At 37.7% G+C, this 27,705-nt stretch overlaps 1 protein-coding gene across 1 annotated transcript in view; it reads left to right on the forward strand.

The window, feature by feature from the left end:
• SIPA1L1 (signal induced proliferation associated 1 like 1) overlaps positions 1 to 27,705 on the forward strand; it is a 60,190-nt gene that overhangs the window by 9,151 nt on the left and 23,334 nt on the right. The window contains exons 5-11 of the mRNA XM_070931276.1: positions 3,070 to 3,173; positions 5,145 to 5,302; positions 8,272 to 8,845; positions 9,849 to 10,123; positions 12,710 to 12,991; positions 24,787 to 24,936; positions 26,743 to 26,861. Of these exons, the coding sequence (XP_070787377.1) occupies positions 3,070 to 3,173; positions 5,145 to 5,302; positions 8,272 to 8,845; positions 9,849 to 10,123; positions 12,710 to 12,991; positions 24,787 to 24,936; positions 26,743 to 26,861 (1,662 nt within the window). The remainder of the gene's footprint in view (positions 1 to 3,069; positions 3,174 to 5,144; positions 5,303 to 8,271; positions 8,846 to 9,848; positions 10,124 to 12,709; positions 12,992 to 24,786; positions 24,937 to 26,742; positions 26,862 to 27,705) is intronic.

Raw genomic sequence — 27,705 nt, forward strand, 5'->3', positions numbered from 1 at the left:
CTGCTGCCCTGCGCTCTGCCCCCCAACTGACCTTCATCATGTTCTTATCCCTGCTGCTTAAAAGGATGCCTACCCTAACCCTTCCCAAGGCAGCTGCTGGCCAAGAGAGGGCATCTTTCCCAGGGCTTGCAAGGGAAGAAAGCCTTGTGTGGTCTGCAGCTGTCCCACTGAGGGCTGGGCCAGGATGGTCAGCAGTGTGAGCAAGATGACAAAAGTCAACTATGGCAGCAGGGCCCATAGAGTGCAGAGTGCCAAAAGGGGAAAATCAGGGGAGATAGGTGGGTGGGGGAGTTGAAGCACCCTGTGGTTGTAAGTGTGCCACAGGTTGCCAAGTGCCTGAATTTTGATCATGTGATCACGGGGGGTGCTGCAATGGCTATAACTTCAGGAACTGGTTGTATATCCCTTCATTCAGCGTCTCCAGAACTTTAAACAATCATTGAACAAATGAATGTAAGTTGAGGACTACCTGTATCTCATTTTCCAAGCAAGGTCTTTTTTTACGTTTTCATGTATTAGTTAATTCTCAAGAGATAACCATTAAGGCATTTCCTAAAACGACTTCATAAATCGCACCACATATATCACTCAAGGTATTCTTGACATATACTCATTTAAACATTACTAAATTTAAATGATCCATGCTTAAAAATAAAAAGACACATATCTAATAAAATAAATGTGAATATATAGCTATAAAATAATAACATATTAATCACCCCAAATAAAACTACATCAGTAGTTTGCATTTATTTCCAGCTATCAATGTTTTGTTTCATAAATAAGATAAATGTTAGCTTCTCTCTGTCATGGAAAGTATGGTTCATTTCTGAGGATAATCAAACTTTTAAAAGTCTGGATACCAGACAATATTAACATAGATGCATTGAGAAGAAGTATCAGATTCTCACTAATAGCTTGTATTGCAAAGAGCACAACTTATAAACCTGCTAATGGTTTTGAATATATGAATTTACCTATGAAATTTATGGCATACAGATACGATAATTTATCTGTAACACTAATGATAGGATGAAGTAAATCATCCTATCTAATGATAGGATGAAGTAAATCATCGGCAGTGTTGGCTAATTATCGTCCAGTCTCCAACCTTCGCTTCGTTGCGAAGGTTGTTGAGAGTGTGGTAGCGTGACAGCTCCCTCAGTACCTGGATGAATCGGCTTATCTAGATCCGTTCCAGTCGGGCTTCAGGCCTGGGTACAGCACGGAAACGGCATTGGTCGCATTGGTTGATGATCTCTGGAGGGCTCGGGACAGGGGTTGCTCCTCTGTCCTGGTCCTATTAGACCTCTCATCGGCTTTTGATACCATCGACCATGGTATCATGCTGCACCGGTTGGAAGAGTTAGGGGTGGGGGGCACCGTGTTGCGGTGGTTCTCCTCCTTTCTCTCCGACCGGTCGTAGTCTGTGTTGGCAGGGGGGCAGAGGTCAATCCCGAGGCCCCTTGTATGTGTGGTGCCACAGGGATCGGTCCTGTCGCCCCTTTTGTTCAACATGTATGTGAAGCCGCTGGGTGAGATCATCCGTGGTTTCAGGGTGAAGTACCATCAGTATGCTGATGACACTCAGCTGTACATCTCTACCCCGGATCACCCCAATGATGCCCTTGAAGTGATGTCCCGGTGCCTGGAGGCTGTACGGATCTGGATGGGGAGAAACAGACTCAGGCTCAACCCATCCAAGACCGAGTGGCTGTGGTTTCCGACGTCCTGATATAGTCAGTTGGTGCCATCACTGACTATTGGGGGTGAGTCATTGGCCCCCACGGAGAGGGCTCGCAAATTGGGTGTCCTCCTGGACTCATGGCTGTCCTTAGAAGAGCATTTGACGGCTGTGGCCGGGAGGACTTTTTATCAGGTTCGCCTGATCTGCCGTATGTAATGAGTCCTGATCCCTTCCTGGATCAGGACTCATTACATACGGTCACTCATGCCCTCGTCACTTCCTGCCTGGACTACTGTAATGTTCTCTACATGGGGCTCCCCTTGAGGAGCACCTGGAGGCTCCAGCTGGTCCAAAATGCGGCCACGTGGGTGGTTATGGGAGCGACGTGGCGCTCCCATGTGACTCCCCTCCTGCGCAAGCTGCACTGGCTCCCGGTGGTCTTCTGGGTGCGCTTCAAGGTTTTGGTTACCACCTTTAGAGCGCTCCATGGCTTAGGACCGGGACACCTACGAGACTGCCTTCTGCCACCAGTAGCCTCTCACTGACCAGTACGCTCCCATAGACAGGGGCTCCTTAGGGTGCCGTCGGTCAAACAGTGTCGACTGGCAGCCCCCAGGAGGAGAGCCTTCTCTGTGGGGGCACCTGCCATCTGGAACGAGCTCCCCCCAGAGATACGTAGGATCCCGGATTTGCGCACTTTCCGCCGTGCCCTCAAAACATTTTTATTCCAGCAGGCTGGTCTGGCCTAACTTCCCTTTTAATTGCTATTTTTAAATTTGTCTTATAAATTGAAGTGTTTTAAATTTGTTTTGGGCCCAAGTATTTAATGTATTTTAAATGGTTTTTTAACGTTTGTATTATGTGTATTTTATCTTTTGGCTGTTCACCGCCCTGAGTCCTTCGGGAGTAGGGCGGTATATAAATTTATTTATTTATTTAATTAATAATAAATAATAAATAATCTCAATTTAAAAAATAGTTTATTGTACAGAACAAGAGGCTAATATTGAAATGACTCCTGCAAGGACATAACACTAGTTTAGTTTCTATTTTACAATTATAATAGGTAAACATACAATATTTATTCTAGGAAAAGTACTCCAAAAACTTCTGCATTAAAAACTATGTTATATGGTTTCTAGCATATCCACTTTTGAGTATCTTTTTGGTTTTTCTGGCAACCCTTAGACTTTACAATGTGTTTAAAACATAATATATTAAAATATATAAAATTAAAAATAAGTAATACTTCTATTTTTTATTTTGCTTTAGAATAAATAAATATTACATGGATTTTGTGCTTGGTTAAATGTATCTTCACAATCTTGTGGATTATGTTATAATAATAATAATAAATTAGACTTTATATTATTTATTTGCAGCTGATTCGACTGGTACGCACTCTCTTTATACAACATATAAAGAGTATGAAATTATGTTTCATGTTTCTACAATGTTGCCATATACACCCAACAATAAACAACAGGTAGGAACTACTTGAATAATTAAAACATTTCATTGTTTATTTCAGATATTACATTAAATTACATTTTTGGCCATTTTGACTAGCTGAAACAAATATTGGGCTCTCTTGTAACTTATAATTTATACTATGATGAAAAGGAGGTGGGAAATATTTTTTTCTGTTTTTAATACATTGAGTTTTTATTATTGATTAGACTGGTTTCATTTGTACTGTATCTCTTTAAGATATCTAAATAAAAAGAACAAATTTGAACAGGTAACAAAAATGGCATCTTATAAGAAAACTGATTTGGGGATTAAACGAAAGAGAATGTGTAGAACTTTTTATTCCAGTGTAGATGTTTTGGAGATTTTTGTTTCCTTTACAGAAATTGTTTTACTTTAATCACCTAAGAAGTTATTTAATCTCATTCTGAAAAAAATCATATTTACAGAAATGTTGGATGTTCATGCTTTTTAGAATTTGATTTTGATTTTTAAGTTCATATCAATCCAGTGTATTTACTACTAACATTGTACTGTAAGAATAAACTCTGGCCTACATTCCCTTCAGAGTAACAATATAATAGCACTGACAGAATAGTAACCTTCTCCATGCAAATATCTGCACTAGTAATTGGATACTTTTGTGGGACCTACTGCTCTTTGCAAGACAAATTATTACCAAGCGAGGCCTCGGGATAATCAGCATATGGTAGATCTAATTTGTTTGCAGACTGTTTATCTGATGGAGCCAGGGTGGGGTTCATATTGCTGTTCCACCATGCTGTGTTACCATAAAAAACTATGAATGAATATGTTGATTCTCCATGGCAGTATTTATGAAATCTCTTGACAGGATATGCTCCAAATTCCATATGTTTCTACTTTCTGCAATGTCCTGTCATATATGCTGTGGCTTCAATCCAAAGTATTTTTAGCAGAGAGAAAGCGATGGAGAGAAAGAGACAAAGAGGCTCATTTTGTAAAATGTTATACAATTGAGAGCAAAAGCCAGAAAATTTCTAATTCTTGAAACACAATTTATAAAGCATAGTTTTACAGTAATGCAAATATGCTTGATAAAATGTGGATTATGCATTGTAGTGAGCCATAAAAATGCTTTAAGGAGCTTGCATCAAGATTAATGGAAGATTTATGTAAAAGACAACTTTTTCTAGGTTTGAAGTACTATTCTAACAACAGTTCTGATGGGGGAAAGAACTTTCTAACTGCAGAAAAGTAGTTAGTCAAAGAAGTTATCTTTGTCCTGTTACACTTGCTATCTTGACAAAATTGACTCTCCCCTGCTATCCCTTTGGATATTTTTGAAATGCTTAACATGTTGCTAATTATCATTTGGACTGAATTGGGAAAAATACATATTTTACAGATACATATCTGAAAGTTGAAAATGTTTTGTGGTGGATTAAACTTTGTTCACATCTAATAGTTTGGATTTCATGTTAATTCTATCAAACATATATCTTTTGTTGCAAATATAAGAAACTTGAGGGTTTTTTTACTCCTAAGAAATATTTTTTGAAAATATAGCCTGAATTGAAAAGTAGGTAAAAATAATTAAATTGATTAGTCTGCCAAAATTAAATCATAATTTTAATATATTGAAAAATATTACCTAAATTTAAAAAAAATGGCATTTTGTAAAGATTTAATATCAGATAGACAAATAACATAATAACAATTTTTTTATGATTGTAAATTTAATTTTAGAAACAAAATCTCATGGAAAGACATTTCTTTGCATTAAGGTAGATCTCTAATGGTTGTTATGGAAACTGCAAGTACTAATTTATTTTAACATATTTTATATTGATAAATTCTTCATTAACTTATTTGTTTTTGGAACAATTTTAAAAAACCATCAGGCATGTTTACATTTTAAAACATGAATTAATGGGAAAAATAATTATATTCTATAACAATATTAATGCCTTTAATTCTCATGGGTTTCTTGTCTTCATGATCAAAGCTGTTAAGAAAACGACACATTGGGAATGATATCGTGACAATAGTTTTCCAAGAACCTGGAGCCGAATCATTCAGCCCAAAAAATATTCGTTCTCACTTTCAACACGTCTTTGTGATTGTCCGAGTGCACAATCCTTGTACTGACAATGTTTGTTACAGGTAACTATTACAGTGTTTATGATGGTTTTGCATGACAGAAGATAACTTTTTATCTCCAAACCACCCAGAGTCATTTAGGTAGTGAGATGGGTGGTACTTATATTTGACAAGTAAATAAAATAACAACAGGAAGTCCTTGATGACATTTGAGCCCAAAATTTCCACTCCTAAGAAAGGCAGTTGCTAAGTGAGTTGTGTATCATTTTGTTACCTTTTCTGCAACAGTTGCTAAATGTATCACTACAGTTGTTGGGTTAAATCATGCAATTGTTAAGCAAATCTGATCTCCCTCCTTGGCTTTGCTTGGCAGCTGGCTGAGAAGGTTACAAATGTTGATCACATGACTCCAGAACGGTGCAACTGTAAAAAATACCTGCCTGTTGCCAAGCACCTGAATTTTGATTATGTGACCGTGGGGATGCTGCAACAGTCATAAGTGTGAAAAACGATCATAAATCACTTTTTTCAGCACTGTTGTAACTTCAAATAGTCACTAAACGAATGGCTGTAAGTTGAGAACTACTTGTATTAAATTGCAATATTCTATCGGAGCATTTTCTAATTTATTATGTTATTTCTCAGTAAAATATTTTAGATGCAATTAGAAGTAAATGAAAATCTGAGAACTGTTTAGTTATTTTTCCTATCAAAAATGATCATATATGAGTTAAATGGTTTGAAACTAGAGATAGTGACTTTGCAGAGCAGAATGAAAACCAAATGTATCTTATATACTAGATTTGTAGTGATTGTCCCACAATGTTTATATGCAATGGAATTTCTTTTGAATTCACATTTAGTAAGCAGAATGTATGTTTCTGAAAGATGACTATATATTGCTTTCTCTGGAAAATATCCAAGACATATAAATGAAATGTTTCAACATTAGTGATTGTGATAAAATTAGTGATAAAATACTGAAGATATATTTCTCTTTAATGTATTAGAAATACAAATATAGGTTAGTTGTTTCATGTGTCCTTCTTCTTAAATTATCCCATGTGTTTCTATATAAAGTAATGGCACAAAAAAGGATATTTCAGAAATATTTAATTAACGGTTAACTGTTGTTAACTGTTGCATGGAGAACTTAAATGGGTAGGACTCTTGAAATGGAAAGAAGAGATTACAATTATATTTTCTGTTTGGGTGACAGGGCTTAAACAATAATGTTATGTCACCCTGATCTCATTGTAGATAATCTCCATAAATATAATTAGCATTCTTTCTTGATAGACACATTTCATAGTCTTACTGCTTTCCCATTCTTCCCCTTTTGGTTCTGTCTTAATAAAATCAGAACCCACATCATTTGCAATACTCTTTGAAGCGTCTCCCTAATATAATAATAAGAAATGGAGATAATGTCAAATTTTTTAGTACCATTGTTTGGGATAAGTAGGATCCCAGTGGCATCCATCAATATTCATTTTGGACTGGTGAGGAACAGGGAGTTGAGAGGAAAGCAACAGATCTATGGTGGGAGGGATGATGTAAGTACCAGCTGAAAGATGTTGTCAGATTCTCAAAATACAAGAGAGAGGTGAGCATGGCATGGACTCTTCTATTGACTCTGTGAGCTAAGACAAAATTTGAGCTGTAGAAACCAGTTGTCACTGAAGTAGGATTTTCACAAATTCCAATGTAAAAAGGCTGGTGAAAAAAAGAGGATTGGATTCTGCTAAATCACTAGTACAATGCTTGACATGCATTAATGTTCTATTGAGGTTCTACTGTTTTTACATTTTTAAAAAACAATGATTTGCATTATTGCACTTTCCATATAATTCTGGCTTCCACCAATATAGTCATCTATTATTCCTCTGCTTCTTTTCTCTTTGGTTAAGGAGCAATAGAAGTAGCATTCCCAGTAAGCATTTAAAAATAATCTCTTTGCTAAGCAGCAAGTGCTTATTTCTTTGTAACTCTGGGAATAGTTGAAAATTTGAGCAATTCAAGGTATTTCTTTTATGTTTTTAGTACATGTGGAGGTGGTTGTTAACATATATTGTAGGGAGCAGAAAAAACAAATTGAACTTTGCAAACTGTTAATGTTTGAATGCTTTATTGCCAAGTAACTACACTTGAAAAATGTAGTTCATAGTTTCTAGGTTTGGAGAAGAATAAAAATGCATATAGGCACACAGAGCTATCTCTCTGGGCACACCAGCTGTCCATTGCTCTTCTGGGTTCTGGCACACACGCGCCAGCCAGCTGGACTTTGCACATGTGGGAGCGCCAGAAACCAGGAGAGCAGCTCCCTGGCACGCATGTGCTCGCTGCAAAACTGAGCTTCCGGTTTCTGGCATGCACCAGTGCTCTGGGGAGCTGCACTTCTGGTTTCCAGCGCTCCCGTGCGTGCATGCTAGGGATCTGCTCTTCCGGTTTCCGGTGCCCCCCCCGCTCCCGTTTCGGCACTTGGTGCCAAAAAGTTTGCCAACACTGATATAGTGTACTCAAATAGATATACAGTATATTGAAGAAATTTTAAGAAGTAGTCTAAACCGTAAATTATCAGCATGTCCAAAAACTTTTTTTATATTATGAGGCATCTTGCAGTTGTAATAGAGTATCCTCTCTGTAGAACTAGACTGTCTACAAAGACAACAAAATATATAGCGCATTGAAATCTATAACATTTCTGCATATTTTTTTTTTTTTTAATTTGATTTATATGCCGCCCTTCTCCGGAGACTCAGGGCGGCTTACAATGTGCTCAGCAATAGCCTTCATACTTTTGTATATTTTATACAAAGTCAGCTTATTGCCCCCACAAACTGGGTCCTCATTTAACCTACCTTAGAAAGGATGGAAGGCTGAGTCAACCTTGAGCCTTGGAGAGATTCGAACCAGCAGTAAATTGCAGGCAGCTGTGTTAATAACAGGGTGCTTTAAACCACTGTAGTACCAAGGCTCTTTTAAATCACATTTAAAAATGTTTTAAATCACATTTGTATGTATTTTTGCAGTGTTGCTGTGACAAGATCAAGAGATGTTCCCTCATTTGGACCTCCAATTCCTAAAGGCATCACCTTTCCTAAATCAAATGTATTTAGGGACTTCTTATTGGCCAAAGTGATCAATGCTGAGAATGCAGCTCATAAATCAGAAAAATTCCGTGCTATGGCTACTAGAACACGTCAGGAATACTTGAAAGATTTGGCAGAAAAGAATGTGACAAATACACCCATTGATCCTTCTGGCAAATTCCCTTTCATCTCACTTGCTTCTAAGAAGAAGGAAAAATCCAAACCTCATCCAGGAGTGGAACTCCATAGTTCTGGCGCTGTTGTCTGGATTCTCCATGCTAAAGACTACAGCAAGGGTTTAGATATAGATTGTCTTTTGGGCATCTCTAATGAATTTGTTGTTGTAATTGAACAAGATACAAAAAGTGTTGTATTCAATTGTTCCTGCAGAGATGTAATAGGGTGGACTTCAACAGATACAAGTGTCAAAATTTTCTATGAAAGAGGAGAATGTGTTTCTGTGGAAAGTTTCAAAAACTCTGAAGATATCAAGGAGATTGTAAAAAGACTAGAGGTTAGATTTCCTTATTTTCCCCTTGTCTTCCTTCCTCAAGCATAAATACATACAGAAATGTTTTAATTTCCTTCTTGGATCTGAGCAACCAACAAGCAAAATAAAATGGATGTAGGAGGTGACCAGGGGTCAAATGCATTAGTTTGGAATCTCTATGTCCCTGTAAGAGACCTAAATCCAGCCCCCCTTGAAGTCCCTTGACTCTTATCTGGCACCAATTGACTGTTAGTAAATCAGACTCTTGTGCAGATAGCATGAAATAAACTTGTACTATTTTTGAATTCTATCCTGGTTCCTGATTTCTTGTATCTAACAATGTTACACCCACTCGCTAGATTATTTTTCAAATCCTTGTCCTACCCAGTCAGAGCAATAAAATGCCTTGTAGTTTATTCATCTACTTTTTAAGGTCTGGATAGTGTATTTATTATGTTAATATTTACACTTTAGCTGCATAAATGTTATTTGTGAAATCAAAACAGTATATTCCATGCTGTCAGAAAAGACTTAATATTTTTCAGCATTCAAAAATATTATTATCTTTTAGGAACAGGACTTAAAATAATAAAACAAAAGCTCCATACCAAGATTTTACTGAATTATAAAGAGTATCAAGTCAATATAAGATTTAATAATTAAATGTCTTTTATCAATTTTTAAATGAATATTAGTCTACACAGCCTCTATTACTGTAGGCATTGTTTGATAAATTACTACATTTAAAGTTTTTGTAGCATTCATAATTTTCAGCTAGCACTGGACTATAGCTAGTCATTTTTAAAGATCAAACTAAGCCGGGGATTATTACTCAGTAGTAATCCAACTATCTTCCTCAGAGGTATATAGTATAATTGCTGTATGAATAAGAATGACAATATCTACCTTGCTTCATGCCCTGTTTTAAAGATCTAGCCTATTTATTTGTGTAATTCTTACTGTATTACATTTCATTGTACTAAACTGTTCCCATTACACCTCCACATTTCTGTCTTGCAATTCTCAGCTCGTGACCAAGGGATGTGAGTCAGTGGAAATGACTTTACGAAGGAATGGATTGGGTCAGCTTGGCTTCCATGTGAACTATGAAGGAATTGTGGCAGATGTTGAACCATATGGCTATGCTTGGCAAGCAGGATTACGACAAGGCAGCAGATTAGTGGAAATTTGCACTGTGGCTGTCGCTACCCTAAGCCATGAGCAAATGATTGATCTCCTGAGAACTTCAGTTACTGTGAAGGTTGTCATTATCCCACCTCATGAAGATTGTACTCCACGAAGGTATTTGGCAACCAATGAATTAATTAATATATATATCACTGATTAAAAGAGAAACAGCTTGAAGTAGTAGTTAAGGAATCGGGCTAGAAACCAGGTGACTGTAAGTCCTAGTCCCACTTTAGGTACCAGCCAGTCACTCTTAGCCCTAGGAAACAGGCATGTGTCTATTATCTATTATTATATTATTATCACGTGTCTATTATCTATGTGTCTGTTATCTTTGTGTATCCTATCTAGAGGTATGACCATTTGAAGTTATGACAGCTTCAGAAAGGGTGCTATAAAGCCCATATGAAGCACTTCCAGTCATCATAAAAGTCCCCCCCCCCATCAGTTACATCAGGGTTGGGCAACTGTGGCCCTTTTACAACCTGACAGCTTGGCTATCTCAGGAATTCTGGGAGTTGAAGTCCACAGGTTGTAAAAGGGCCACAATTGCCCACCCCTGAGTTACATGATCAAAGTTGGGCAATTGGCAACTGTTCATACTTACAATTGGTTGCCAAGCACCCCATGTGATCACGATTTGTAATTTCTGTTGGTTTCCCCAGAAAATCAATGGGTAAGCTGGCTGGGAACATTACAAGCTGGTGCCTGCCCATAGTACACCCTCTTGTTGCTGGCTTAAAGAGCTGCCTGCCAAGGAAAACCAAACTCCTTTGGCAGGGTAGAGACCCAGGGTGAAGGCACATTACTATATCCCATTGAAGGCTGTCCCTTCTGCAGGTGAAAGGGGGCTGAACTTCTTTTGCAGAGTGGAGCTGTGCTTTGTTCCTGCACCCCACCAAAGGCATTCCCTTCCACGCATGGACAAGAGCTGGTATCCTTCCATGGGGTATAGAAATGCAGTTAAATCTTGATGATTTGCGTTCCATGTCTGCACACCACAGAAGGAGTTCCCTTCTGCACATGGATGGGAGCTGATATCCTTTGTTAGGCAGCTCTTTCAACCAGCCCCTAGAGCTGAGAAGAAGCTGAAATCCAAGGAGATGTGAGGGGAAGACTGGAGCAAGTGTCTCTTTGCTGAGGGGATGAAAATCCTGCTTGGATTTTGGTAGGAAGGATTTTCAGTTATTGAGTGGAGAGCCAGTGTAATAAATTAAGACCCTGGGAGACCTGGCACAGACCATGCACAAGTGTCTCTCCCTCAGGGGTTGAAAATCCTGCTTGGATTTTGGTAGAATAGAAAATAATAATAGAACAGAACAGAACAGAACAGAACAGAACAGAACAGAACAGAATAGAATAATAGAATAGAATAAATAGAATAGAATTTTTTCTTGGCCAAATGTGATTGGACACACAAGGAATTTGTCTTGGTGCATATGCTCTCAGTGTACATAAAAGAAAAGATACGTTCTTGCAGCTCCTAAGCAGAGCCTCCAAGAGTCTCCTCACCCCTATAAAGGTGCCCCATGCTTCTTATCTGGACTCCGTCCATTTAACAATATCACCCAATCAGTGATTGCTCAACAAGTGCAACCAGGAGTGCCAGGAGTGCAGTCACTGAATAAAGCAATCACATGGGCAGTCATGTGACAATTTGCTTAACAACCATTTCACTCACAACTGAGATTCTGGTCCCAGTTGTGATTGCAACTGGGACCAGATTCCATGTGACTATGTATCAGCTCTCTGTCTCTATATGAGTTATCAACAGGCACATAGACATACACATTTACACACCTTTCAAAAGAGACAATATAAAGCACAAAAGAAAATAAAAAAATACCAGAGCACATCTCCTCCAGAAGCCAATGCCCAGATAAATGGATTAACATGAGACAATCAAGCAGAAAACAATACTTCTATCAAGGAACTTCCCAAAAGAAAATCAAACCTCCACCAAGACTGGTAGGGCAAGTACTGTGTATAAAAGGGAACTAAACTCCACAATCACCAGCACTGATAATGTCACCTAGATAGGTAAGGAAACAACTGCAAACAAGTTCAGAGAGCCCCAAGGACTTCACAATTCAAACTGAGCTACATATATTCTCTTCTGTTGGAAACATTAGTATGTGTTACTTTAGAATTCAGAGTTACAAGTTTCAAGTGTCACTTTTTTCACTGAATTTTGAATGCTTGGTGTTAATTCTTCATTCAGTTTCTTGAGACTTATTTTTGAATATAAAAATTTGTGCCGCCTTCAATAAGCAGAGGAGATATTTCACTTCCTAGAAAACAATAAGATTAAACTGAGAAATTGGAAGTGATAGTAGTTTTTAATGCCATCTTCCTTGTATGCATGTTCACAGAATGGGGCAAGAGGAGAAATGTTAAAACATACATTGTGACTCAAACTGTGTCCCTTTTACACTCGCATTGTGATATTGCGTGCAGGGGATAAGGCTTGCATTGTAATGAGCAACATATATTTTGTCATTCTGAAAAAAAAACATGGTTTGCTTCAGACATCCCAAAAAATACAAGCTACAAGTATTATACTTGAAGCTAACTTGCAGCAGTCTAAGAGTTTCATACATGTACTTATATTTAAGATATTCTTATTGCTGTTTTATAATGAAACAATGCATTGTACACGTTCCTCCTCTATTTGTTTAACCTTACTTTTCAATCTTCCAGAAGTTTTTCAGAAATTCATCGCATGCCAGTAATGGAATACAAAATGAACGATGGCGGAGTTCCATACGAGTTCAAATTCCCATTCAGAAATAATAACAAGTGGCAGAGAAATGCTAACAAGGGGCAAGCATCTCATGTTCAGCAAATGCCATCACAGATGCAAAGTCCAATTACCACTAGAGTTGCCTCAGGGAAAGGTGAAGGAAAAATGCCTCCTCCAGATCGGGCCGCCAACATTCCACGTAGTATTTCCAGTGATGGCCGTCCGCTGGAGAGTAGAAGGTATGATTCTAACTTGGGAGTGTTCTTTTGCAGGGCAAGTAACATAATTTTTAAATCCAAAATACAGATAGACCTTAACTTACAGCCACAATTGGGACCAGAATTTCCATTGCTAAAGTTGTTAAGTGAATTGCACCCAATTTTACAACTTTTTTGCCATAGTTGTTAAACAAATCACTGAAATTCTTAAATTAATTATGCTGTCATTGAGCAATAGCTCTCCCCCCCCCCCAATTGACTTTGCTTGTTGGAAGCTGGCTGGGAAGGGAAGGAGTTCACATAAGAAGATGCAGCCTTCGTAAATACATGCTGGTTGCTAAATGCCTGAATTTTGATAAGTGACCGTGATGATTCTTCAATGGTTATAAGTACAAGGACTGATTGTAGCTTTTTTCACTTCAAACAATCACTAAATGGTTTTAAGTCAAGGACTACTTGTTAAATAGTTCTTAACAGAAAACAGTCACAAAGCTATCTCTTCATTTTTAATCAGACCAATTTAAAAAAAAAAATATTTGAAATCTTTTAAAAAGGTATTAAATTAACTGAATAATTATATTTGTATTCTTTAAATAATTCTTGTTCTGTTTATGACTTATTCTCAATTATGTTGAGAATAATTGATGTTTACATCTGATCTTCCTAAGGCCTTCTTTCCCAGATCTTCCCTACCCAGGCCCACTGTGACTATCTTCAACTTCAGGTGTGACATGTCAAATTGCCCAATCTCTGACAATAAAACTAGGTTATCTACTTGAGCACCCATAAAATACCCATTTTGGACCTTACTCTAGAATTCACTTTTTCAGTAGAAGAAAGTTTATAAAATCTCTGGAGCATGTGTTCTTTCATTTCTTCTATTTACAGTTAGTTTAACATGTTAAAAAAAATTGAATGTGTTTATTCGTTCCGTATCTTTCTAAAATTGACATAACATAAAGAAAGTATAATTTGAAACTTGTTAGTATTTCTTCAGTCCTCCAGATGTAAAAAATAAATAAGGGGGAAAGGTCAAGGCAATATAGTGAGTTAGCTTTTATATTTGTTTATGATCATTTAGTGTTTGGTGTTCATTTTTCATATGTATTATGAACTGAACCTTTAGAAAGGTTGTCTAAACATATGAGTGTTAATTCCAATTCTTTTGATATTGAGGTACACAATCATATATTTTTTTGTTGTCATATGTTCTATCAAAATTCAGCAAAATTGGGTTCATCGTTTTGATATGACTGTCTCTCCAACCACTATTCTTACTTTTTAAAAGAATAGACCTTAGAGTTGAAAATAATCACTTTTTTAAAAAAAATCTATGTCAAATGATATCACAGCAAATACATTTCATGGTAATTTCTTCTTCTGATAGGCTAGTAGATTATGGTTCACTTATTGCTCCATTGATTGTTTATTAGTTTTTCATGTGTATTAGAAATGTTGGCAGTTTATAGTTAGTTGTAATTTGTTGGTTGACTGATTTAATTTATGATAACAAAGTGATTAAGTGGGAATGATGTCTGCTACAGTCTTAGTTGGGAATAGACTGTACTGAAGAAAAAAAAAATGAAACCAATAATGTTTTGTACTAGTGGAAAATACTTAGGTTTGCCAAGATAGGCATTTGTTTGTCAGTGCACCACACTACAAATCTTGGGGAAATAGAGGCTAATGAGACATAGAATATGTACTGTATTTTTTGGACTATAAGACGTACCTAACTATAAGACACACCTAAATTTAGAAGAGGAAAACAACAAAAAACAACAACAACCTCCGCACCAGAGGTGGGTTGCAGCAGGTTCTGATCAGTTCTGGAGAACCAGTAGCGGAAATTTTGAGTAGTTCAGAGAACTGGTAGTAAAAATTCTGACTGGTCCCGCCCCCATCTATTCTCTGCCTCCCAAGTCCCAGCTGATCAGGAGGAAATGGGGATTTTGCAGTAACCTTCCCCTGGAGTGGGGTGGGAAGGGAGATTTTGTAGTATCCTTCCCCTGCCACGCCCACCAAGCCACACTCACAGAACCGGTAGTAAAAAATTTTGAAACCCACCACTGCTCCGCATGCCCCATTTTTGGCCCTTTTTGGGGCCTTCTTTGGCCCTTTCCCAGCCTTTTTTGGGCCCATTTTCAGGGCTTTTTTGGCCTGTTTTCGAGACTTTTTTTGGCCCATTTTTTCAGAAAATGGCCTCAAAAACAGGCCAAAAAAGCCCTGAAAACGGCCTGAAAAAAGCCTCAAAAACGGCCTGAAAAAAGCTCCGAAAATGGGCCTGAAAAAGGCCAAAAAACAGCCGGCAAGTGGGCAGGGCTTCAGCAATATTATTCAGTCTATAAGATGCACAAACATTTTCACCCCCTTTTGGGAGACAAAAAAGTGCATCTTATAGTCCAAAAAATATGGTAGTTACAGAATATGTAAGAAACTGAAAATAAAAACATCCCATATATAGGAGAGTTGAAGAATGTCCAATCACCAACAGATGACCAGACTGTAGAGATTGTTATGGAACAAGCACAGAAGATGGTTTTTGTTTTTTTTTAAAATTTGATTTATATGCCGCACTTCTCCGGAGACTCAGGGCGGCTTACAATATGCTAAGCAATGTTACGTAATCAGCAAATGACAAAGCTCAGAGAGCACCAAAGGCTCCGAAGTAAAAGCTTAAATAAGCTTAGGTTAGGTTATTAAAGGAAAACCCAAATAAAATAATCACTATATCTGCTGTTCATTGAAGATGGTAAAATGTTAGCAGGGAAAAGACAGACCAATTCAGCTCAGAATTTCAGAATAGAATAGAGCTGGAAATGACATTGGAAGTTTTTTAGTCCAACCCTCTGCTCAAGCAGGAGACCCTATACCATTTCAGACAGGTGACTGTCCAGTCTTTTCTTAAAAACCTCCAGTGATGAAGCACCTATAACTTCTGAAGGCAAGCTGTTCCACTGGTTAATTGTTCTCACTATTTCTCCTTAATTCCTAACACCTCTCCCCACAACCCCACCCCGGTCATTAGTTTCCATTAATTTTTGCTTCTCTTGCCTATTTTATTTCGGCTCAATAAAAAGCAAATATTCTACCAAAAATCTAAAGAATAGGACAAAAGGGAAAAGAGAACCTTAAATAAATTGCAGTCAGCAGTAGCTAAAAATTGGCAAATTAAGAGCATGTGGGCTAATTGGATCAGGGTCCTTAGCTTCAGTTGTAGACTGCATATCCATCTTCCTCTCCCATGAACCCATCTTCCTACCTTTCTCTACCTTTACTTAATATCTAACAATGTCCTTTGCTCCAATTGTAGCATAAGGAGTTGTAGTAAAAGAAAGGCTCCAGGAAGATTGGGTAGCAGGCCAACACACAGATCACGTGAAGTACAGTGAGTCAGAGGACTAAGGACTCAAGTCTTACCCTATTCACCCAGTAAGACTTCTGGATTTATTCTTGACTGAAATTAGGAACAACCAAAATGTTCAGTTCTTGCCAAATTATAGTTCATCCTGAACAGTTTGGCAGAACTTCTGAGCTGCAATTTGGTAGAACTTAAAAGTTTGCGAACTGTTTTGAATTTTTAATATTTCTGTATAAACATGATCTAAAACATCTATTTTCCAGTTATGAATCATTTTCCTCGATAATTAAATGAACAAGAATTGTGTTTTTGATTCATTGGTTTAATTGAGTTCTCTTTATCTAGTTTCAGGATCTGTGTGGACAACAGATCGTGCTTTAAATTGTATTTATGCAGAAATAATAATTCAAAAGGGTTCACAAAGTGGGAAATCACTTTTAAGCATCACTCTGTGTTTTTGGTTTCTGAAACAAAACAACATTTTTGCAATAGGGCACCCTATTGCACACTAGTCAATCTGACATCAATGCCGGGGAACATTCTACAGTAGGGGTGTCAAACTCACGTCGTCACAGCAGCGTCAAGCCAGGTGTGGGCATGACCAACACGTGACACATCTGGCCCGTGGGTCGGGAGTTTGATAGCCCTGTTCTACAGGATCAAGAAATTGATCTGTAGACATATTGAAAGCAATTAAGCAAATACCAATAGGCAGTATGTATTTGTCAAGAATGAATATTATTGCGATTAATCTTATTTTATTTTCTGATCAGGTAACTTCCTTAAAAAAATCAGAGTTTACTGAATGAATGAACAGGAAAAGCAAACAGAAGTTTGGCAGGGGAATAAGCTGAGCAGAGGAAAGAGGCAGAAAAGAGAACAAGAATCAAGAAGATGGAAAATTAATAAATAATTGCCGCTGCTTACAACTGCTGCTCTATTGTATTGTGTAAAAACATAACATTGTGGATTTGGAAAGATTGTCTAATTTAATTTTCTACCATATTCAGATTCAGGAAAAGCAGTTACATAAACCATGAGAAATGGTTGTCCAGCCTCTTAAAAGTTTCAAAGATGGAGAATTTACAACCTCTATAGTATGACTATTCTGCTGGTATATAGATCTTACCATTTAGAAATGAAATGCGTGATTGGAGCATGGGTTGTTGGTGATCTAATTGAGGCAGCTTCGGGGACACATAAGACACAGAGAGTTCACTGAATAAACAAACAGGAGTTTGATAGCAAAGTCCAAGTGTTAGGGAGTTCGTTTTGTTGTTTTGTTTATCAGAGGAACGTAATAGAGGAAAGCTGTTCTTGCAAACTATAAGACACATGCCATGTTTGTTTTTCTTTCCAAAGATGACATAAGCTATTTATGTTACAGTCAATCTGCTATCCTGAAAGGGAAGGTGACAGATATCAAGGCAAAAATACCCATCGAGCGTATCAAGAAAGTTGAGGGTCACTTGAATTAGAAACAGAAAGCTTTTGGAGGTAAAGTGGGAACAAGGAACTTCCAGAAGATAAGAAAAAGTTATGTGGAGAAATGTGAAGAAGAGCTTTTATACTAGTTGTGATCTCTGAAAAATCATGAAACTGGATCAAGTGCTAGAGGATTGGAGAAAAGGCAAAGTTATTCTTATTTTCAGAAAGGGGGATAAAGAGGACCCAGAGAACTACAGGCCAATTATCTTAATGTCAATAACAAGCCAAATTTTAGAATGCTTTATTAAGCAGTTTGTGAGCTTTTTGAAAACGAAAAGAAGCCAGCATGGATTTATCGAGAATAATTCTTGCCAAAACAACATAATCTTTCTCTTAAATAGAATGATAGTTTAGTTGACCACAGAAATGTGGTGGATAAAGGGCACCTTGATTTTAAAATATTAGTTAATATTGCCCCCTACACCACTTCAAGATTTTAGCAGAGAAGATGGCAAAATGTAAATTAAATTATGCTACCATTAGATGGATAGAAGTGGCTAAACAATAATATCCAATCCATATACATCTGTGGCTCTATGTCAAAATAGGAGAAACTATGAGTATCATGTTTTTCCATATTTGTAGATAACACAAAAATGGAGGATATCATCAAATTTCAGGAGGACGTTAAGCTGTAACAGCGTAAATCAGCAAGATGAATTTCAACAAGGACAGATGCAGAGCCCTACACTCAAATAGGGGCGGGGGGGAATCAAAACTCTGAACATAGAATATAGGTGTGTTGGGAACTGTAATGGCAGTAATATTCATAAAAGGGATCACAAACTCTGCAAATCTGCAAGAAAAACAAATCTGCTGCATTAGGAGATGGTGAATTCTCTTTTGCTGTAAATGTTTAAATGGGCAGGATGGCCAACTTTTGAGGATGCTATATAGATTCCTGCAGCTACATGGATTCCAACTCCTTACATTCTGTAATTATTTATGTTTCATTATACTGTACAAGTAAAACATGACCATTGTGGCTTCCAGCTAAACATGCCATAAAAGCACTAAATTGATAGTCTACTCCTTTGCAAATATTGCTTGATACTTCGTTAACTCACTTTCTGTTCATACTGTTATCCATCTAATTTTGTAATTTAATTCAAGAACCATGGAGATTGTGGGGAAATCAGCAATATTATACTGTGGAGGCAAAGGCAGAGAACAAAAGCATTCTGCCAACCCAGAAGCAACAACAGATGTAAACATTTTAAGAAATCCAAGCAGAGGATTTGCAAAATACATAAAACCTCAGCATGAAGTGCAGAATAATTTTTTGGATATAAGTATATTTGTCCTACTTCTAAAAACTTTTTTAAAAATGCAAAAGCCCAGAACCTGGTTTCACTTAATATATAGACCCCAAGCTGGAAAAATGATCTAACCTGACTCATTTCCAATTATTGAATTGCTGAAATTGTAACCTTGCCTCAACATTCAGTCAAAATTTATTCTTTTGCAGCTAATATTGCAAGGAAAATATTTGGGACTAAATCTCCAGTGACTTATCCATGGCTTAAGTACTGATTTGAACAAAATTACCCAGTACATAATTTCAGGAGACGCCAGTTGCATTCACTCTATTTACTTGTTGTGCTTAAGGTAGCATTTAAAAAAAAAAATTAAAGCTAAGTTCTCCTATCTATATTAGCTAATTTAATAGTGGCTATTTGCTTACTGGAATCACCCAGTATTGTGTCAGGGCTCACTTCCATATTGGTATTTCCACAAAATCATTAAGAGAATTTGCCAGAAGAAAATAAAATGAACCCTTTTAAATAACTTTAACCAAGATAATCTTAAGGGGATTTTGTTGCTTTGATTATCTTGACAAATTTTTGATATGTTACACCCATGATAGTGAACCTATGGTACACGTGCCACAGCTGGCACGCAGAGCCTTTTCTGCGGGCATGTGAGCCGTTGCCCAGCTCAGCTTCACTGCACAGGCGCACGCATACCTCCTGCCAGCCAGCTGATTTTCCGGATGCTCGGGTTGGGGCGCATGCGGGAGATGCACCTTCATGGGTGGGGGGTAGCGCACGTAGGGGCAGGGGGCAGGGGAGAGGTGCACCCCCCCCCCACGGCCCATTTTTGGTCCCAGGAGACTACCAGGAGTCTCCATGTGGCCCGTTTTGGATGCCAGGTAAGTTCAGGGCCTGCGTGAAGCCTGGGGAGGGTGAAAAATGGGCCTTCCGGAAGTCCAGAAACGGGCCCATTTCCAGTCTCCAGAGGGCCTCTGGATAGGCCATTTTTACCCTTCTGGAGGCTCGACAGAAGCCTCTAGAGCCTGGGGACGGCAAAAAACAGGCCTTCCAGAAGTCCAGAAACGGGCCCGGGGGTTGAAAACGCCCCTCCCACCGCAGTGCAGGAGGCCGAGTAGGCCACGCCCACCATGACCACACCACACAGCAACCGGGCAGAGATCCACTTGCTAAAATTTTTGAATCCCACCCGCATGCGCGGGGGGGGGGGGTCGTGTGTGCATTGCATTATGGGTGCCGGCACACACGAGCACTTTTGGCACAAGAAGAGAAAAGGGTTAGCCATCACTGTGTTACACCATTTTGGTCATACCCTAACTCTTTGTTAGTCAAAACAGTATCTGCCATACAATCTTTTTCTAAAACACTATTTGATTTAAACAAATAGCATTAGTGATATAATGTAGCTGATTAAGAAAGGGATTAGTTTGTATGAAGGTGAACCTGAACACAACTTCCATAAGGCATCTATTGTAAGTGCAGTAGTCTCCAAACTTTTTGACACCAAGGACCACTTTCGTGAAATACAATTTTTCCACAGACTGGGGGTGGGGGTGGGGAATGGTTTCGGTTTCACTAGCTCACCTGCTGCTTACTTCCAGCAGTGCGGCCTGGTTTCTAACACCCTGTTAAGTATATGGGTTGGTTGTATGCTTTTACAGTAACACTATAAAGCTATAAAATACTTTCTTATACTATAAGGCAGGGGTGGGCAACTTGGCTTGGCTGTCTCAGGAATTCTGGGAGTTGAAGTCCACAGGTAGTAAAAGGGCCACAGTTGCCCACCCCGCTATAAGGCATTGTATTTTCTAATGTCTTTGAATACTATTGCAATCATGTATCCACCATATTTCTGTTGTTAGGGGTGCAAGAGACCATTTTTGTTGATGTATACAGTATCTACACTAATTGGCTGGGGTAGGTATCCTACTGTTTCTGCTACTGGGGCCAGAAGATTAGGCAAATTTGGCTATTGATCTGGTTTTATAATTGGGATGTGTTGTTTATCCTGGCTATCCTGGGTTATTGTTTGTAGGCGTTGGTTTTAATCTTTCTTCCTTCCTGCGTGTGCACACACACACACACACACACACACACACAATGAGCCACTGTTGTGAGAAGGGTGGTAATACAAATTACAATTAATTAATTAATTAAAGAAAGAAATAAGTTACTGAATCTCTATCTGCATATAGTTACACAAGTGACCTGTGATCATCCTTGATGTGTACTCTCCAGTGGTGCTCCTTCCTACTACAAATAGCACACACACAAGCACCTTTTCCTCTCTACCTCCATCCATCTATCTATCTGCTATTTTATGCTGGTATGCAAAATGATATTTCTTATATTTTAATGTGCATGAAGATTTCTTACGGATTAAGGATCGTTAAGGATTTCTCAGACAAGGAAATACTTAATATTAAAAGCATGATGCTATATAGGCCAAGGATATGGAGTAGAACTTCAATTTACAGGAGAAGGGAAAAAATCACAAAATGCCAGTAGTGAACATGAGAAATATCACAATTTATTTCAGCACCTGCTGAAGTGTTATCGCTCACGTTGGGCATTCCTTGAATGATTTTGTAATCTTTTGTTTTTCTACCACTAGCTTTTTAAATATTTTTTTACATAGTGTAATTTCTTTTTTATCATTATATGGTAATAATTTTTGTATCAGTAAGTGGTGCAGAAATATATTTAACAAATAATGAGGATTATATGATCATGTGCCATCAAGTGAATTGAATGTGCCATTCAGTTCAGTGGTGGGTTTCAAAATTTTTTACTATCGGTTCTGTGGGTGTGGCTTGGTGGGCGTGGCTTGGTGGGCGTGGCAGGGGAAGGATACTGTAAAATCTCCATTCCCTCCCCAATCCAGGGGAAGGTTACTGCAAAATCCCCATTTCCTCCTGATCAGCTGGGACTTGGGAGGCAGAGAATATATGGGGGTGGGACCAGTCAGAATTTTTACTACCGATTCTCTGAACTACTCAAAATTTCCACTACTGGTTCTCCAGAACTGGTCAGAACCTGCTGAAACCCACCACTTGTTCAATTCTTAGAAACATGTAGATATATTTTTTCCATGAGGATTCTGTCCCCAACCAAAATTATACACAATTATTATTACTCTATTAGTTTGCATGTATACTAAGAGCTTCTGCACCAGCGACATATTCCTTGTGTGTCTAATCATATTTGGCCAAATAAAGTTTTCTATTCTATTGTATTCAGAGGTGGGATTCACATACTGTAGCAACTGGTTCGCCCAGCACCGGAAATGTGACCGTCCGCGCATGTGTGCAATGTCAAACAACACAGCAATTCGCTCACACGCACCATCCACACATGCGTGGAACGTCAGTCCACAGCGATATAGGTTGGAGTTGCGGGTGGGCAGGTCCACCTGCAGGTCACCACTACCGGTTCACCCGAACTGGTCCAAACCAGCTGAATACCACCTCTGATTGTGTTTCATTCTACCTTCTCCGTCAAGTCTGTCAAAGATGTACCTTTCATCACTGTAATTGAATCCATCCACCTTGCAACTGGCTGCCCTTTTCTCTTTCATTCTACTTTTCCCAGAACTATAAACTTCTCTAGAGAGCTAGGTGTTCACATATCATGTTTCCAGAGTGTAATTTGGCATAGTCATTTGAGTCTTGAGTAGGAATTCCGGATTGACTTGTTTGAGATCCATTTGTTTATATTCCTGCTATCCATAGTATTCTCAGGAGTCTTCTCTAACACCAAAGTTCAAAAGGATCCAAACTCTTTCCTATCCTGCTTCTTCAAAATTCAACTTTCACTTCCATAGTGGGGTTAGATCATGGGGTTAGATTAGCACTCTGATCACGATTAGCACTCGTGATTATGACATATCACAGAATCTGAATATCTTTTCCAATACCACATTTGTTATTCTAACAAGTGCTACTCTAGTGTATTACTTGACTGCTGGTTCTTTTACTGTTGAGAGTCAATTCTAAAAGGCAAAAGGTACCTATCACTTCAGTATCATCATGGCCAGTTCTAAGCCTGGTTGCTGTTGTAATTAGTTTGATCTTCATATTTAAACTTAGTTACATTTTTTTCACTGTTTGATTTTCATTATTTAGAGCTTTCAGATCATTTGCACATTCAGCTATCAGAACAGTATAGAAAGCACAGGTTAATACCCTCCAGTATTAAAACCATATTCATCATCTTCTAATCTAGCTTCCCTCAACACTTATTCAATATATAGTTTGAATAACTATGGGGAGAATGTGCAGCCTTGTCTCACTTTTTTGCTTATCAGAAGACAGTTTCACCATGTTCTATCCAAATTTTGTCTTTCTGACTTGTACATAGGTTTTGCATGAGGACACTGAGATATTTTGGGATTCTGCAACTTGATATGATCAACACAATCAAAGGCCGTCCTATAACCAATGAACTACATATCTAATATTCTTTGGCTTGTTCAATTATTTAAGGTGCATCAGAAATAATGTCTCATATTCCATAGCCTTTTCTAAAATCAGCTTCAACATCTGGCATGTTGCTTTTCAAGCAGAGCTCTAATCTGCTCTATTGGACGATTGTAGGCATTATTTTCCTAGCTTATGAAATAACACAATGTACCCAAAGAACAGAAACTCTGCCCTTGTGAAGGGAATTTGACATTTGGATAATGTATTACTCTGCTGTCTCTTTCATGGAGCTCTCCAAAATGTACATCCTTTTTATTGATTTGAGTTAAAATATTCACAGACTCTCAACCATACAAAATTAGGAATATGAATATGTGCTGCAATTTTTTTTCTGGATATTTATTGAATGTAGAGAAAGATGATTTATATTATAGATGTAGCCATAGATTTTGCTTGCTTTTCAGACTTCTTCAGTGTTGTAGACTTTTCAAGGATTTTGTTGGTTTGTTTCCTTGCTTGCTTTCTTTGCTTTGCTTTTATCACTTTTATAAAAAAAAACATGAATGTGCAAATCAAAAATAGAATTTTTTTTTAAATGGGGTGATAGTTCAGGAATGCTCAGAGTATAAATATATCTACTGATTATGCTGATTATTTTTAACAAATGTTTAGAAACCAAGAGACTAAATTTTAATCCTGTTTTAGGCATAAAATCTGGCTGGGTGACTTTGAGACAGTTATCGTCAGCCCAATTCTTCTTAAAGGGTGGTTGTTGTAGGGCTAAGAGGAGGAAGGAATATTAGGTATGTTCACTGTCTTGAGTTGTTTATAAAAATATAAAGACTAGATATAAAATGAATAATCTAGTAACTATTTAAGCCATTTCTTAGCTTTATAATAAAGTAAACTTTAAAATGCCAATATTGTATGTCTTTATATAAAATAACTCAATTAAAACACATTTTTAAAAAACTGTTAGAAATCCCTTATTTATTTGTATCCTGGTTAAAACAGGCTCTATTTTCATATTCTTGCATGCAAAAAGCAATTCGGCAAGTTTATTTCTGCAATCCTTGGAAGCATTTTTCCCTTGTGTCCCTGAAGCCTGCTTCATAGGGAGTAGATTTATAAAAGAAAGTGGATACTGTTCTACAGCTGGTTTTACTTTTCATTGTTGTGATGAATTGATGCTGCTGATGTGGCAGTTCGCATAAAATGTTGTCTTTTTGATGATCATTTAACAATGCAGAATTTGGAATTGTTTGTATTGAACAGATTATCTCCTGGTTCTGATGTCTATGTCACGGTGTCCTCCATTGCCTTAGCAAGATCACAGCAGTGTCGTAACTCTCCAAGCAATTTATCATCCTCAAGTGAAACTGGCTCTGGTGGAGGGACATACAGACAAAAATCTATGCCTGAAGGGTAGGCCTCATATGTCTTTATTGCTTTATGCTTAGGTCTTATGCTTCTTTTTATTTGCACTTTGGTTGTTTTTGCTTGAGAATCTGAAGAGGAAAAAAATAAGTATACTTGGTGCTATAACAAGTGCTCCTAAGGTCATGGCTTCTCTGTCCTCAAACACAAAAATTAGATAAAATTAAAGCTAGTATTCTGGTGTCTTGTTTTGTAATAGTTTCTTGTCTTGCCACATCTGAAGTAGCATCTTGAAAAACAGTAATATCAGTTCTTTGCTGAAAAGTTAAATAAAACATTCCACATTAAAACTTTGCTTAAGAATGTTTAAGCACAAGAATGTACGCTTGTGCTGAATGTGTTCACACTGACAGATACGTTCAGAACAATCAGTGCGTTTAATTGCCCCAGTCCCAACTTGTCTGTTTATTTTGCTATCACTTAATAATTCATCTTCTTGTCATCTCCCGCTTCAGATATTGCAGATGTAACTGGCAGTGTTACATATCTTCATTCTTGGCATCTGTCATACTTCGATTAAGCTCAGAGACTGCAACTGAATATAAGAAGCCAGTTTAAACCAAAAGCAGTTGTTTCCATATTGTGTTACTGGGCAGATTAGAAGTGTAGTGGGTAACAAAATGTTTTATTAATTATGAATGGGTAGCCTCTTAACAAAAATAGTAAAGCGAGCATATACGACAGCTACTGTGATTGGAAAAAAAGTCATAATGTTCTTGACTTATGCAGTTAAATTCCTACCTATAATTATTCAGAAACAATAGGTTTCTCACAACCTGCCACCATCAAAATTTTACTGTGCAAGTATATGGTATCCTTGTACTTGAATATTATATTCAGTGTCTTAAAAATCTTGTTATCCTTTAAAAGGCCAACTAAAACTGTTAAGAATCTGAAATAATTTCTTCATAAGAAAAGGTTACAATCCTGGGTCTTTTTGATTAGGAGAAATGGTTAGTACAATAAGGACAAGATAGCATTGTATGGAAAAGCTGGTTAAAGAAATATTTTCCCTCTCACAATATTAGCGTCTAAAGCTAAATGATAATAAAATAAGAGAGATAAGATAACAGAGACACTACCTCCCCCTCCAAAAATACCCCCTTCTTTGCATAACAAAATAATACATTTCAACTTAGGAATTTATGTTCCTATGGACAGACAAATTGAGGATACGATTGAATAGCTACATTACTAGTCATAATAGTTGCATGTTGCCTCCAGATCCAAGGCACTGTGACCTGGAGTTTTTTAACAGTAACAGAGTTGGAAGGGACCTCGGAGGTCATCTAATCCAACCCCCTGCTCACGCAGGAGACCTGTACTAGGGATTTGAACTGCTGAACTGCTGACCTTTCTGATTGACAAGCTCACTGTCTTAGCCACTGAGAATAATGGTTATTGTTACTGAATGGTAGGAATAGGAAAGACCTATGACTCTCATGACCATTGTTGAGTCTAGTAGTATTCTTATTTTCCTAAGTATGATCAGGTAACCAAGATATGCCATTGAGGACACCTTGTTTAATTCCTGCCATCTGACCAACAAATTCTTTACTGTTAGCTTTAGTCTACTTCTCTGTCAACTAACTTTCATCCTCTGTCTAATGGCTAGTAACTATTGCTGAAGATATGAACTTTAGGGGTGGCATATGATTTTTGCAAATCAATGATACAATTGATTAACTAACCATTTTGAAATGGTTGAACTGATTGTAATCTAATACTTAACAAAACATCTTTGAATGATATTTTTCATGTGCAGAATGGAATAATTGAAATTCCTTTACACAGATTTGGAATGAGTAGAAGATCTCCTGCCTCCATTGATAGGCAGAACACAGATACCAGTGGCAGTGGCAAATCCACCCCAAGTTGGCAGAGAAGTGAGGATAGTATTGTTGATCAGATGGGTGAGTATTTTTTTCTTGCATATATTCTATTTCTTGTACCCCAAGGTGACATTGGCAACCCATTCCTATGCAATAAGCGTTTAACATTTTTGTTTTTATTAATCAGAATGAATTATCATAACCTGTGTGCAACATTGGATGGCACTTACGGTATTTATTAGAAATAAAATGTCTGTGGGGAATAGATACATCATAATAGCCTAGTCCCTGGAGTGCTTTCACAGAAAGTTGTACTATAGACATGTTTGGCTTTATTAATGTTTATTTGTTTTAGCCAGTGTACTTTGTTCCGAATATAGCATCTATTTCATCAGCTTATTTTAATTTTCATTGTGCTCCTTTCTGACAGAAAGGGGTGTTCAGATAATTGTTTGATATGCTGACAATAATGTACAAATGTAAAAATGCAGTGAAATCTGTATTTAGTCAAGATATTTTCTCTCACTAATGAGTATGTCATTAGTTAAGATTTTAACTGAAAGAAATGTTCTCAGCCATGCAAATCCTCAGCATTCAACTGATATTTATTGTTGAGTCTTTGTATGGAGTTTTCAGCATCCAGGCCTGGTTCTATAGCTGCTGTGGTTGAATCTATTACGTTAGATACCATTAAGATTTTTGAAATGATAGCAATTTAATATCCTTCTATTACATCCGTGGTACATTGTGACAAATTTTAGCAAAGAAGCCAACTAAGACAAGCTAAGAGCATGGCTCCTTGGTACAGTGGTGGGTTTCAGCAGGTTCTGACCAGTTCTGGAGAACCAGTAGTGGAAATTTTGCATAGTTCGGAGAACCGGTAGTAAAAATTCTGACTAGCCCTGCCCCCATCTATGCTCTGCCT

The sequence above is a fragment of the Pituophis catenifer genome, unplaced genomic scaffold (assembly GCF_029215685.1).
Source record: "Pituophis catenifer annectens isolate HBS135680 unplaced genomic scaffold, rPitCat1.0.hap2 SCAF_1, whole genome shotgun sequence".
Taxonomy (NCBI): domain Eukaryota; kingdom Metazoa; phylum Chordata; class Lepidosauria; order Squamata; family Colubridae; genus Pituophis; species Pituophis catenifer.